General features: G+C 44.1%; 1 protein-coding gene and 1 long non-coding RNA gene across 2 annotated transcripts in view; one reads left to right on the top strand and one right to left on the bottom strand.

Annotated features, from left to right (window-relative positions):
• The window catches only part of LOC139225844 (ankyrin repeat and fibronectin type-III domain-containing protein 1-like), a 1,527,386-nt gene that overhangs the window by 1,444,421 nt on the left and 67,371 nt on the right, over nt 1-15,594 (bottom strand). The window contains exon 3 of the mRNA XM_070856697.1: nt 5,912-6,141. Within this exon, the coding sequence (XP_070712798.1) occupies nt 5,912-6,141 (230 nt within the window). The remainder of the gene's footprint in view (nt 1-5,911; nt 6,142-15,594) is intronic.
• The window catches only part of LOC139225845 (uncharacterized), a 62,206-nt gene that overhangs the window by 37,255 nt on the left and 9,357 nt on the right, over nt 1-15,594 (top strand). The gene's annotated exons all lie outside the window — the stretch shown is intronic.

Below are 15,594 nucleotides of genomic sequence, written 5' to 3'. Positions count from 1 at the left end.
GGGCCTAATGGCCTACTCCTGCACCTATTTTCTATGTTTCTATGTTTCTATTGTTGGAGCAGTGTCCTTCAGATGAGAAATTAAACCAAAGTCCCAAGTGCCTGTTCAGCTGGATGTTGAAGATCCTCGGGCAAAATTTGAGGAGCTGGATGCTCTCATGTGCCCTGGCCAACATTCTTCTCTCACCCAATACACGAGTCAGTTGTCTCATTGCTGTTTTTGAGACTTTGCTCAGAACAAAAGAGCTGCCACATTTACTGAACTAATAATGATGGCCCCCAAGATTCTGTGGGGTTCTACCTATTTCCTACCATAATTACCATGGGAAACCCCAGCAAGATCACTGAAAACAGCCCTTTACATCAGTTCCTCAGGGGCTCCTCCGGGCTCCCGCTGGAGTTATGGCAGGAGAGTGGAAAAACCCCATGGAATTTCAGGCAAATAAATCATTCAAAATAATTTGATGTACTTCAAGGTATTTATGAGAAGCTGAAGGCAAATAGGCGACTTTACATTTCCACAGAGCATCAAATTGAAGTGTGTTGCCCAGCATTTCCCTCCTGCTGAAGCTCCAAAGGCTCTAGAGGTTTGCATTGCTAGAATGCATGAGCCTCAATAAAAGCTCAAAAAAAACATGTAAATTAGGGCAGGCTTCCTGCAGAAGAAATATCTCTTTAAGTGACAAGGAAGTCGTGTTTTTATTTTGGATGGTTGTACAGGTACAACGTCCAGAATCCAGAATTCTGAAAACCGGAATTGTCCAAAAACCGGACATTTTTTACAAAAGCGCATTTCAAATCGAGTAGTCCGGCGTGCAATCGGTCTCAGCCTTGCCGAATGACCCTCCGCACCGACCCACGTGTGACCCGACCCAACCTGACTCACGTGCTCCCCTCGACCTGACCCGACCCAACTCACGCGAAATCTGGAAAAGTATGAAAACCGGCATGGCCTCGGTCCCGAGGTTGCCGGATTTGGGGTATTGTACCTGTATCAGTTATTGTTTCCTTCTTGTAGATTTCATTGTTTGTTCAGGCAATTCACTTTACTGATGATTGATTCTTATTTTTTGTGTGGACATCTATTATTCTGGGAAGCTGCCCTCTGCGTACAAACAACTTCCACAATAAATATTGTCAGCAAATGCTGATACAGCGACTGGATCCCCAAACACTGATGGCCAGCATGAAACGAACACAGTGGTCTCACTTCACTCTCACTGCACTTCTGCAGTTCTCTTCACACCTACATCCCACAAAACAGCTTCTATACTCACAACTCTACCATACTGTGGAAAGACTCCCCATCTCGCACACTCCACCATCAATGACATGGCCTTCAACTACCCAGCCAGCCCATTGCAAATTATATTCTTTAATCTCCATGCTTCACTATGTCGCTCCATCTTCAAAAAGCTTCTCAAAATTTACCCCTTTGATTGTTCCTTCAATCATTTAAGAGTCATGAGGCCATTCAGCCCATCATGCCAGTGCCAGCTCTTTGAAAGAGCTATTAAAATTTCCCCACTCTCTTGCCCTTTCCCCATAGCTATGCAATTTTTTAACTTTTCAAGTATTTATCCAATTCCCTTTTGAAAGTTACTATTGAATCTGCTTCCACCGCCCTTTCAAGCAGTGCATTCCAGATCTCAACAACTCGCTATGTAATAGAAAATTCACCATCATCTCCCTGCTGATTCCTTTGCCAATTATCTTAAAACTGTGTCCTCTGGTTACTGACCTTTCTGCCAGTGGAAACAGTTTCTCCTTACTTTCTCCATCAAAATGCTTCATAACTTCTGTTAACTTCTCCCCTGCATCCTCGTCATTGTCCACTGCACCTTTGTAAAGTACTTTATGTTACATGAAAGGCACTATATAAATGTAAGCTGTTGTTATTCGCAAACCTCCCCCCTCCCCAGTCTGCATGTTTGTCTGGCAAAATTCAAAGAAAAAAAGTTTAACTTGAAAAATTTAACAGCTGTACAAGCGACTGAATACATCAGCTGCTGTGCCGACCCCAGAGCGATTCTGGTCTGAGTCTACCCAATTCAAGAGTCTGTACTAATGAAAGAACAAGATAACCATGGACTTCAATTCAATCATCCAACAGTACCCATCGCAGTATAGTACCACACCTAAAGCTGCCATCTATCTGGCAGGTGCCAATACTCAGCGATCACGAAAGTACAGAAATACTGCTTTTCATTTTCACACAATGAAGTGACTCTCAACCCTGATGTCATCTGCAGGTTTTCCATCGTTAGATAGGATTGTCTGAGTACTTTAATAAAGAGAGAAAATGGTAAGCTTATTCTTACCCCAAAACACAGCTTCTTCATTGTACACACTGATCACAAAGGTACAAACCACCAGGATGAGGCAAATCGTTGCAGTGGACTCAAAGATCTCTTCCTTCTCCCAGGATCTTTGAAGATAGGTATTGACTGAGGCGGGGGCTGAATCCAAATGCAGTGAAACTACAGAGCAGTTAAATGTTTTGTACTTCTGTGGTACCCCAGCTGTGACCAGTGCCCCTCCTCCAAACCTAAAAGACCACTTTTATTTATGGGTTAAACAACTTTCTGAAACTTAACACTGGAGGCACTAATAGTTATATTATTCACCACAGGCTAATTATCTCCTAATGACATTGTCAAGCCTGGTATTTAGTAAGAGGATATACCAGTTCTGCCACTATCCAATCTCACAGCTGATCTTAACATTCATTTTTAATTCATGAACAGCAAGACAGGTATTGTTTTCTTTTATAAAACATGTAGTGCAGGGGCTTCACTACTTCAAAAGCCACACAATTCTGAGCGATGGTGAGGAGAGCAAGCTTAATCTTACTTGAGGGTGGGTAAAACTGAGCCTCAAAGTGACAAAAAGAATGGAATATTTCACATTCAAGGCACCTATGTTGGTATCAAATAGAGCACAGGTTAGATACAGAGTAAATCTCTCACTACACTGTCCCATTAAACGCTCCCAGGGCAGGTACAGTACGGGTTAGATACAGAGTACAGCTCCTTCTACATTGTCCCATCAAACATTCCCAGGGCAGCTAAAGCACAGATTCGATACAGAGTAAAGCTCGCTCTACACTGTCCCTTCAAACACTCTCAGGGCAGGTACAGCACGGCTTAGATACAGAGTAAAAGCTCCTTCTACATTGTCCCCTCAAACATTCCCAGGGCAGGTACAGCACGGCTTAGATACAGAGTAAAGCTCCCTCTACGCTGTTCCCATCAAACATTCCCAGGGCAGGTACAGCACGGGTTAGATACAGAGTAAAGCTCCCTCTACGCTGTTCCCATCAAACACTCCCAGGGCAGGTACAGCACGGCTTAGATACAGAGTAAAGCTCACTCTACACTGTCCCATCAAACACTCCCAGGGCAGGTACAGCACGGCTTAGATACAGAGTAAAGCTCACTCTACACTGTCCCATCAAACACTCCCAGGGTAGATACACAATTTTTTAAAATTTCATGAGAAATGGGCCTCGCTGGCGAGGCCACCATTTATTAACGATCCTCAATTGCCCTTGAGAAGGTGGTGGTGAGCCACCTTCTTGAACTGCTCCAGTCCATGTGGTGAAGGTACTCCCACAGTGCTGTTAGGTAGAGAGTTCCAGGATTTTGATCCAGCAACGATGAAGGAACAGCAAAATATCCAAGTCAGGATGGTGCGTGACTTGATGGGAACTTTGGAGGTGGTGGTGTTCCCATGTGCCTGCTGCCCTTGTACTTCTAAGTGGTAGATGTTGCCAGTTTGGGAGGTGCTGTCGAAGAAGCCATGGCGAGTTGTTGCAGTGCATCTTGTAGATGGTACAAACTGTAGCACTGCGCACCAGTGGTGGAGGGAGTGAATGTTTAAGGTGGTGGATGGGGTGCCAATCAAGTGGGCTGCTTTGTCCTGGATGGTGTCTAACTTCTTGAGTGTTGTTGGAGCTGCACTCATCCAGGCAAGTGGAGAGTATTTATCACGCTCCTGACTTGTGCCTTATAGATGGTGGACAGGCTTTGAGGAGTCAGGATCTGAGGCACTCGTTGCAGAATACCCAGCCTCTGAACTGCTCTTGCAGCCACAGTATATATGTGGCTGGTCCAGTAAAGTTTCTGGTCAATGATGACTCCATGGGTTAGAAACAAGGTATAATCCACTCTACAATGTCCCATCTAACAGATACAGTATGGGTTAGAAACAGACTTAAGCTCGCTCTACAATGTTCCATCAAACACTCCCAGGGCAAATACAGCATGGGTTAGATACAGAGTAAAGCTCCCTTTACTCTGGTCCAACAATGTGCCTCAGCCTGCGAAGGGTATCCACCCCATTGGATCAGCATGACATTTTCTCAATTCCCCGCACCAGCCTTCCTGTGGCCTCTCTGAGTAAGATTCTCAATTGTCACTGGCCTGGGTAAAACATTTCATATGAGCCATGACCTTATTGAATGGTGGTGCAGGCTCGAAGGGCCGAATGGCCTACTTCTGCACCTATTTTCTATGTTTCTATGATATAATACATAAGCTTGTAATCTAAGTGAGATGGAGCTTTGCTTCCATTGCAACTTATCGCTAATTCATGGTATGCTACAGCAAATGACATTTCTCACACTTAAAATATCGTAGGGAGTGATGATGATGTATTCCTCACACACAGAATTGTCAGGAGAGCAAGAAGTGATATAACCCTCACACTTGGAATACCACAATTAATGAGAGAGTGATGTATCCTTCACACACACAATACTGCAGGAGGTGGTGCGTCTCATTGCTTTTAATGGAACATGAAGTACATTGCTTGTTATCATAAGCTGATCAATGCTTCTGAATGAACAGAAAACATGCATAGTTACATCCTGGCTCAGGATATCTGAAAAATCAATAGTGCCTCTAGTACAAGAATATAAATAAATATGAATCAACTGATTGCATCCTAATGTAGCGATAGTCATTGATCCACACACAAGTCTCGATCAGATTTTATTTCAGCATTCATAATTGTTTCAGTTTGAAGCGGTTTTAAGGTAAATGGGTTAAGCGTGCACACTGGGAGGCACCCAAACCATCTGCAGTAAGTGCGCTGACATTGCAGGGATAGAGGAGCAAATGGCCATTTTTGGGTTAGGAAGGCCAATGGTCTGCAGGTTGATTCCTTTATTGATTTTGGAGGGGAATACTTGCTCAAGGGAATGCAGTGAACATGGTCAACGGGTGGATCAACAGCCCCTACCTGCAGAGTATCAGAATCACCCTTAATCTATAATGTTTTCTAAGTATTCATAACTCAGTATACAATATCTTTGCAACATAGAATGCTGTTGAGCAAATGAAGAAAATGTGACATAACTCAAAAAGTGAAGCACAAATTGCAATCAAGCCCCTAAATACATAATTTAGAAATGTTACATTGAACATCTCTTATAGTCACGGTCCAACATCTAAACTGGATTAATTCCAACAATACCACAAATTCACAGGTCAAATGTATAGCAACAAAAACTGCCCATTTGTTCAGTCACGTATTCTTAATTTCCTGACAAGAATAAAAAACAAAATAGAATTTTTCCATTCACAAGTTCAGCTCAGTTAGTATGGCTGTACAGACTATTCCAATCACTGCTAACCTTTTGATGATTTTAAGCATTTTAACATGTAACTTCTTTCCTTCTTTTCTGCCCATGTATACTGGCACAGACACTCCATCCATGCCAGTGTCTGCCAAACAGATATTTACTACTCCTCTTTATTTCTAATCCCACCATCAATTGGAAGGCACTTTCTCTGCAGCCTACTCCTTTCAGCAGTCTCTTAACCATCACGTTTTACCTCTGTTCACCAAGCTTGTATTGTGAAAGATGCTTTAACCCACAGCAACAAATCAAAAGACATTTTACTCACAAATTTTCTTCTGAGGTTGACCTTCACTTTCTCCATTTTGCTCTCTGAAGAATCTTGCGAATACTCCAACCAGCCCAGATGTTCATCCACTGAAATACTCTTCCTCATATAGAAGGATCTGGATCTGAAGTACGTGAAGGGAGCCTCGTTGACTGCAGTTCCCAAGCTCCATTGGGCATTTGTTCCTTCAGGAGCTTCATCCCCATCATCCTCCCTTCTCCAGGCCTCTTCTGCTGAGATAACCAGGGGGAGGAAACAAATATCAGCTGAGAACTCCACTGAAATAGAAAATATATATTATTTATAACAGTTATCCAGTGAAAGCTTTTGAAATGTTAGAGAAAAGTGCGCAGAACAACTGGTTCATCCAGATAAAATGAAAATCTCCTCTGTCTGGTGATTAAGGGTCCTACATGAAATGAGCTTTCAGTTTTGTTTCTAGGGTACATGGGTGCAAGCAGGCAAACCTGCTTCTAATTTGTCAATAATTGGAGTTAATTTAATAATTTTAATTAGAAAAGCCACAGGATGGTTAGTTGAGAAAACAGAAATGTCAGATTGATGCAGGAGTGCTCTTTTGAGATTGGCAGCGTGATGTTGGGAGTAATTGTAATCTAACCCTCCCAACGCAAAGATGATGGGATCGAATCGGATGCCGTTTACCACCAAGCCCAATTTTATTTTCTATTGAAGGTGTAAAACAGGCAGCCAGTCCAATCCCGTCAGTTCTCCTCCAGGTATATTATGTTAAAATGACTCCAATAGTGTTGCAGCAGCACAGCGGGAACTGTACTCTGCAAGTATCCGAGTGCTTGATCCAAATATGTAATGTTTGCCCTCACTTGATGGAGCACAAAATTCATCTGAACAAAAATAAATACTCCATAGGAATAGGATACTACTCCTGCTCCTCCTGCCCCACAAGGGAAGTCAGAAAAATTAAAATGACGTATCTTTTTGGGCCTCCTGGCCTCGACTCTTCTTTCTGCCTGGTGGGCCTGTGGGATGCCACAAGCACTTCCCAGCTCAAGCCCACAGTTACTGGCAGGTGTCCCTCTCTCTGAGCAGATTACAATTGGAACCTATGAAATCACTGGAACGTCAGCGAGTGAATCCCACAGGCGATTTTAACTGCCTGCCCTGCTTCAGCCTATTCTTTGTACTGGTTGGCAAGATGGTAACAAGTGGTCACAGCAAGAATTCTTTGCATAGAGGGTGGTTAGAGTGCAAAATTGTCAGCTAAAAGCTGTTGTTGCAGCAGAATCCATGAATGTTTTTAAAAAAAGAATTGCTTGGAAAAGAATATAAAAGGGCACAGGAGCAAGCAAGAACACGGAATCAGAATAGATGGACCGATTTGATGGACTAAGTGGCGTGTTTCTGTGCTGGAATAATCTATTGATTCTGTAATTTTTTGGAACCCTTCCACTGATGGACCTGTTGCGTCCTCAATCAGGCCAACATCCTCAGCATCGAAGCACTGACCACACTCGACCAGCTCCGTTAGGCGGACCACATTGTTCGCATTCCCGACACAAGACTCCCAAAGCAAGCGCTCTACTCGGAATTCCTACACGGCAAGCGAGCCCAAGGTGGGCAGAGGAAACGTTTCAAGGTCACCCTCAAAGCCTCCTTGATAAAATGCAACATCCCCACCAACACCTGGGAGTCCCTGGCCAAAGACCACCCAAAGTGGAGGAAGTGCATTCAGGAGGGCGCTGAGCACCTCGAGTCCTGTCGCCGAGAGCATGCAGAAAACAAGCGCAGGTAGCGGGAGAAGCGTGCGGCAAACCAGACTCTCCACCCACCATTTCCTTCAACCACTGTCTGTCCCACCTGTGACACAGACTGTAATTCCCATATTGCACTGTTCAGTCACCTAAGAACTCACTTTTAGTGTGGAAGCAAGCCTGCCTCGATTTCGAGGGACTGCCTTTGATGATGATGAGTATTTCTAGCATTTACTGTTACTCATTTTAGATTTCCAGTATTTGCAGTTTTTTTTTTCTTTTTATACCTGTGCAGATATTAAGCTGGTGGAAGCATCTGAGGATGGTGGACAAGGGAGAAACAGTTGATGTGGTATATTTGGACTTTCAGAAGGCTTTCGACAAGGTCCCACACAAGAGATTAATGTGCAAAGTTAAAGCACATGAGATTGGGGGTAGTGTGCTGACATGGATTGAGAACTGGTTGTCAGACAGGAAGCAAAGAGTAGGAGTAAATGGGGACTTTTCAGAATGGCAGGCAGTGACTAGTGGGTACCGCAAGGTTCTGTGCTGGGGCCCCAGCTGTTTACACTGTACATTAATGATTTAGACGAGGCGATTAAATGTAGTATCTCCAAATTTGCGGATGACACTAAGTTGGGTGACAGTGTGAGCTGCGAGGAGGATGCTATGAGGCTGCAGAGCGACTTGGATAGGTTAGGTGAGTGGGCAAATGCATGGCAGATAAAGTATAATGTGGATAAATGTGAGGTTATCCACTTTGGTGGTAAAAACAGAGAGACAGACTATTATCTGAATGGTGACAGATTAGGAAAAGGAGAGGTGCAAAGAGACCTGGGTGTCATGGTACATCAGTCATTGAAGGTTGGCATGCAGGTACAGCAGGCGGTTAAGAAAGCAAATGGCATGTTGGCCTTCATAGCGAGGGGATTTGAATACAGGGGCAGGGAGATGTTGCTACAGTTGTACAGGGTCTTGGTGAGGCCACACCTGGAGTATTGTGTACAGTTTTGGTCTCCTAACCTGAGGAAGGACATTCTTGCTATTGAGGGAGTGCAGCGAAGGTTCACCAGACTGATTCCCGGGATGGCGGGACTGACCTATCAAGAAAGACTGGATCAACTGGGCTTGTATTCACTGGAGTTCAGAAGAATGAGAGGGGACCTCATAGAAACGTTTAAAATTCTGACGGGGTTAGACAGGTTAGATGCAGGAAGAATGTTCCCAATGTTGGGGAAGTCCAGAACCAGGGGACACAGTCTAAGGATAAGGGGTAAGCCATTTAGGACCGAGATGAGGAGGAATTTCTTCACCCAGAGAGTGGTGAACCTGTGGAATTCTCTACCACAGAAAGTTGTTGAGGCCAATTCACTAAATATATTCAAAAAGGAGTTAGATGAAGTCCTTACTACTCGGGGGATCAAGGGGTATGGTGAGAAAGCAGGAATGGGGTACTGAAGTGCATGTTCAGCCATGAACTCATTGAATGGCGGTGCAGGCTAGAAGGGCCGAATGGCCTGCTCCTGCACCTATTTTCTACGTTTCTATGTTTCTATCAGCTGCAGACCTGAAACTCGTGGCTGTGCCATCCGTAAGACTGGAATTAGCGGGATTCCCAAATTCCACATACAATAGCTGAAATATTGGGTGGGATGCCAGAGAATGAATATTCCCGAACTCCCAAGAGCGATCAAAGCAGTGATACGGAATATTAAGTCGTGTAAACACTCAACAATAACTGCCATTTATATCGCACTTTTTAACCTACAAGATGTGCAATGTTACTTCACAGAAGTAAATAGGATGCTGACACCTAGTGGAAAAGTTAGGACTTCACACCATCCTATGCAGATTTTGGATGGCAGTAACTCAGTGAGCGAGGAGGAGTTCTTGACAATCCTGAAATACAAAAAACACAGGAACTATTCGAAAGAGTGAGAAGCTTCCTAAACGAACTCACACCACAGATATATCAACAATTAATTCATCAGGTTTAGGAGTTGACAATTGATGCTAAGGAAGTAGTTGTTACAACTCCTTTCTTCAAATGTTTTGTCTTTTCCCATGCATAAAGCATCAACCATCTTTAAGTGCGTCTTTCCTCACCTCTTTCCTCAGCAATTGTCTCCAGCTCTGATTTATTCCATGTGGATTCCGACTTAAATTCTCCCCTTCCTGTTTCGGATCCCCCATGTTTACAGATATCTGCTTAATATTCAGCGTTCCTCAAACCACTGCTCTCCCCACTTCTTGAGATCCACGCTCAATGCCATGTGCTGCCATTTGCACATTCTCGACCTCTCTCTTCAGCAGCACTGACTCACTCTATCTCAGAGTTGGCCTGGTCCATTTCATCCTTCGCCTTATCCTGGGCTTTTCTTCTTTTCAGGTGTCAAGGGCCGCAAGCTTCAATACCAACGCCCCTCCAGATCCTTCCTCCCCTTCACTTTCCTCTGACCCAATCCCTCCTTCCAATCTCACCCTTTGCTGTGATTTCACTATCCCCTCTAACCTTCCCAGCTTTAACCCCAAACGATAAGTTCTCAGCAAGTGCCTCAGCTTCATCCCCTCACGCCCCCACCTCATTGAATTTCGAGCTCGGCACGATGCTAAGCTCTTCATACATCATGTTCACCTTTGTGCCCACTTCTTTGGCCAGGAGTCCCCCCCCCCCTACTGCCTTTCTCCCATCTTCAACATTCTCATTCCACCTGGACCCCTCCCTCTGGTCTCTGGCCTCTCTAGATCTTTTCATTGAGAACTGTCGGCATGACATCAGCTGTCTCAATTTCTCTGCTCCCATCACTATTCCCTCTGAACTTGCAGCAGTCCATTTTCTCAGGTCCAACATTGTCATTAAAGCTGCTGACAAGGGTGGTGCTGTTGTTGTTTGGTGAACAGACCTCTACCTTGCTGAGGAAACTTTCTGATACCTCTTCCTACCTCCCCCTGGACAATGATCCCATCACTCTACATCAAGCCATTATTTCCTAGACATCACTGACTTAATTTCCTCTGGAGATCTTCCCCCCACCCCCGCCACGGCCTTCAACCTCATATTCCCCAATCCCATACAGCCCGCTTCTACCTCCTTCCCAAGATCCACAAACAGGACTGCTCTGGTAGACCCAACGTCTCAGCCTGTTCTTGCCCCACAGAACTTATTTCTTACTATCTCAACTCTTTTTTTCTCCCCTAGTCCAGTCTCCTCCAACCTACATCCGTAGCTCTTCCAATGCCCTCTATCACTTTAACAGTTTCCAATATCCTAGCCCTAACCATCTTCTTTTCACAATGGACATCCTCTTCCACTACACCTCCATCCCCCATCAGGACAGCGTGAGGACACTCCGCTTCTCTCCTGAACGGAGGTCCAGCCAGTCCCCATTCACCACCACCCTCCTCCGTCTGGCTGAACTTGCTCTTGCTTTGAACAACTTCTCCTTTGATTCCACTCACTTCCTCCAAATAAAAGGTGTTGCTATGGAAACCTGTATGAGCCCTAGCTATGCCTGCCTTTTCGTGTGATACATGGAACATTCTTTGCTCCAGTCTTTCATAGATTCCCTCCCTCACCTCTTTTTCAGGTACATTGATCAGCATTGCTCTCACCCGAACTGGAAAATTTCAACAACTTTGCTTCCAATTTCCACCCCTCCCTTACCTTCACATGGTCCATCTTCAATTCTTTCCTTCCCTTCCTCGACTTCTCTATCAGCATTTCTGGGGCTAGGCTGTCGACTAATATCTACTATAAGACCACTGACTTCTACAGCTACCTTGATTACACTTCCTCCCACCTCGCTTCCTGTAAGGACTCTTCCATTCTCCCAAATCCATCTCCGTCGCATCTGTTCTGATGATGCCATCTTCCATACCAGTGCTTCCGATATGTCTTCTTTTATCCTCAACCGAGGTGTCCCCTCCACCATGGCTGACAGGGCCCTCGACTGTGTCCGTCCCATTTCCCGCAATTCTGCTCTCAAGCCTTCCCCTCCCTCCCAGAACCACGATCGGGGTCCCCTTGTCCTCACCTTCCACCCCACCAGCCTCCACATGCAATGGATTAATCCTCCACTACCTCCAGCGTGATGTCACCACCAAACACATCTTCTCCTCCCCTCCCTTTTCAGCATTCTGAAGGGACCATTCCCTAAGCAACTGCCTGGTCAATCATCCACAACACCTGCTCCCCTTCCTGCAGCACCTTCCTGTGCAAGTGCAGGAGATGCAACACCTGCCCTTTCACCTCCTCCCTTCCCACCATCCAGGTCCCCTGTAATGCATTTGCTTCATGGGTTCTTTGCTTAAGAATTCATAGCAACACATTGCTATTAAGAACTAGTTGGTTTATTAACAAAGTTTTAACAATCAAACTACACATTACCAGTTCATCCACTAGGCTCACAACTGCATACCTCATTGTGGATGACCTAGACTCAACTGACTGGGGTTTTATTGAGTCTTGTGAACATCACGTGACTGGCTAAGCCACTCACAATGCAACAGCTCCACAAACCTGTAAGCATTACTCACAGGTGCATACATTACAGCCTCAAGCGCTCCTTCCAGATGAAACAGCGATTTACTTGTACTTGTTTTAATTTAACATACTGTATTCGCTGCTCACGATGCGGTCTCCTCTATATTGGGGAGACCAAATGCAGGTTGGGTGATCGCTTTGCTAAACACTTCCATTCAGTCTGCAAGTGTGACCCTGAGCTTCCGGTCACTTGCCATTTTAATTCGCCATCCACTCCCACTCCGACTTTTCTGTCCTCGGTCTCCTACACTGTTTTAATAAAGGTTCGAGGAACAACATCTCATTTTTTGATTAGGCACTTTACAGCCTTCCGGACTCAACAGTGAGTTCATAATTTCAGATCATAACCACTGCAACCATTTTTTCTGACAGCAGGTGCTGGTCTTATAGTAGATATTGGTTCTGCTATTGCCATTTACGACTCCTCTAGACCCATCTTTTGTTTCTTTTCTTGTCCCATTATCATTCCCTTTTGCCTTGCACCATTATCCCTTTTGTCATTTAATCTCTCCAGCCTTCCACCCTGTCACAGACCTTACCTTTTGTTCCTTCCTCCCCTTCTCCCCTTTCCTTGCCTCTGCACTTGCTTGAAACCTATTACATCTCTAATTTCTTCCAGTTCTGACAAAAGATCATCAACCATAAACGTTAACTCTGTTTCGCTCTCTGCGGATGTTGCCTGGCCTGTTGAATATTTCCAGTATTTTCTGTTTTTATTTAAGGATGTAATTTGTGTGCCTGATAAGGGTGTGAACTCTGCAAGACAATCTCAGAAGAAAGTTGTGAAAGCAAACGCGGTTGAAACCGTACCAGAGAAGTTACCATCCACTAGTCCCGTTATTAGTCCCAGCTCGCCTATCTCTCTCCAATCAGGTTTCCGCTGCTGATGCTGTACCAGGCCTCTGACAGGTCAGGGATTTGGGATGTGGGAATCACTGCGCTGGGAGTCCCAGCCCCCACCCCCATCCCCTCCAATATCAGTGACTTTATTTGGGGCAGATAAAGGCTCCACTGTCTCCAGAGTAAAAATAGTCAGGCACCATATACAGATCCCGGCCTAATTTGTGGCCCTTCTGTCACAGTAATGGCAGCGCTTTACCAGAAGGGCCGAAGATTTTCAGGCCCATTATTTCTGTTCAAAAGCCATTAAAATCTCAGCTTCTATTTCCACACTATATTCCATAATATGTTACAGGACTTTCCCTCGATCATGCCTCCCATTACAATATACAGGTGACTTAATTTCCAGGACTATGTTACAATGAAGATCAAATCAACGATCGCTACCAAAACTGATTACCTAGTCATTTAGCTCATTCCTGTTTGTGTAACTTTGCTGTGCGCAAATTGACTAGCATGCCTACAACAAACTACACTTGAAAAGTGATTCATTAGTTGTGAAGCACTTTACTTCATGTTAACTTAGTTATTATTGTGCTAAAACCTATCCTACACTCAATATGTGAGGATTTTGGTAGTTACACTCAAACATTCCCTCTGCAACCACACCCCCCCACACCACCCACCGCACCGCCCCCCCACCCCCGACACCCACAAGAATCCCAGTCCGTGTGACGATGTAACAATTTTAATGAAGCACCAGAGACACAAATGAGGCATTTCTCTGGGCGAAGAAAGGCAATAAATCATCATCTCATGAAAATCAGTCAGTCTGGCTCACTTTCACAGATTTCCCAACAACCAAATCAACAGTCGCATGGGCATACATCTTGGAGCAGATTGCATGCGCTCTGTTTCAGGAAATGACACATAGTGCAGGAGAGCCTAAGGTGAAAGAAGAAAATGCATAATCCCAGCTGCCTTCGTTAGAACAGAGCGGATTGCAGGATGATTTGATAAAGGTATTTAAAATTATGAAGGGAAGTGACAGAGTAAATAGAAACAGACTTTCATGTGGTTGAGGGGTCTAAAATGAGGTGACATAGAAATAAGATTAAATGTAGAGATTTAGGACAGAGAACAGATGGTTTTGAGCTAAACTACCAGAGTTAGTGACTGAAGCAGAGGCCTTGGGGCCAATTTTACACCCTGGCCCCGACAAGAAGGAATCATGTAGAGAGTTAAAATAGAGGCTATGTCCTGTCCTCCACTTGGCACAGTGCTCTCGTCGGCTGTAATTTTCACTCCTAGTTATTAGTTCGGAGTTATCAGATAGACAATCACTCCTTTCAGATGCACAAATGGGATAAATCAATGGCTTGGAACTTATCTATAGTCAGAACAAATGTATTTTCAAGCTATTGAGGAAATAAATTAGCTTTCATGGACAGCTGGATGGATTGAGACATAAATTCTCTTAGTTTTAACAAGGGTTGAGAGATTTTAAATGATACAAAAAAATTGTTTCAGAGTCCAGCATTTATTTAACCAAACTACTTCAGTTCAGTACATTTCCATGATCTGGTAATGACAAATGTTCACTGCCATACCTTATATCCTGATCATGAATATAACAAATGATAAACACTGAACGAAGTCTACAAGTTTCAAGAGTTAGCCCCACTGCATTAACAAACCGACAGTTATTTCTAATTGGACTTCTTTTAGCTTGTTTCCCAGAGGCCCACTTGACAGATTAGATGTTAAGTAGCCCAAAGTCTACATTCTCAACTCATCCAAACAAGTTTGGAATTAGTTGGAAACTCTCAACAAAGCAGAAATGTGTTAAACTCTGAATCCTCAGTTGTCCATCCTTCTACCCTTTCTAAAATGGATACTTCGATATGGAAAAGATTGCAACAAGCTTTGTTTTATTTATTCATCATCTTTGGAGACTCAGAACAGTGTTTCACCCCTCTCCTCTTCTAAGTGTGGATCATTAATGTTTCAAAATGAGAGATGGAACATTTTTTATTTGATAAATATGTAAGAATTTTCATTTCACAAACATGGCAGGGTTTGTGGCTTCTGTGAATTATTCAGCAACTCTTGTGATGTTCTTTCATTTCTGTCCCTGCAGTGTTACACAGTGAAGGCAGATCCAGCAGAAATGCATAGTAGTTACAACACAGAAGCAGGGCATTTGACCCAACCAGTCCATGTCAGTGTTTACCCTGCATGCAAGAAAATAATTAGAATCATAGAATGGTTACAGCACGGAAGAAGGCTATTTGGCCTATCGAGCCCATGCTGGCTCTCTGCAAGACCGCTTCAGCTAGTCCCACTGACCTGCCCTATCCCCAGAGCCCTGCAAATATTTTTATTTCAGGTGCTTATCCAACTCCCTTTTGAAAGCAGTTACTGAGTCTGCCTCCACCACCCTTTCAGGCAGTGCATTCCAGATCTTAACCACTCAATGTGTAAAAAAGTTTTTTCTTATGTTGCCTTTGGTTCTTTTGCCAATCACCTTAAATCTGTGACCTCTGGTTCTCAACTCTTCTGTCAATGGG

This window comes from Pristiophorus japonicus, chromosome 15 (genome assembly GCF_044704955.1).
Source record: "Pristiophorus japonicus isolate sPriJap1 chromosome 15, sPriJap1.hap1, whole genome shotgun sequence".
Lineage (NCBI taxonomy): Eukaryota > Metazoa > Chordata > Chondrichthyes > Pristiophoridae > Pristiophorus > Pristiophorus japonicus.
The sequence above is the reverse complement of the archived record's forward strand: the minus strand, read 5'-3'. Positions and strand labels throughout refer to the sequence as shown.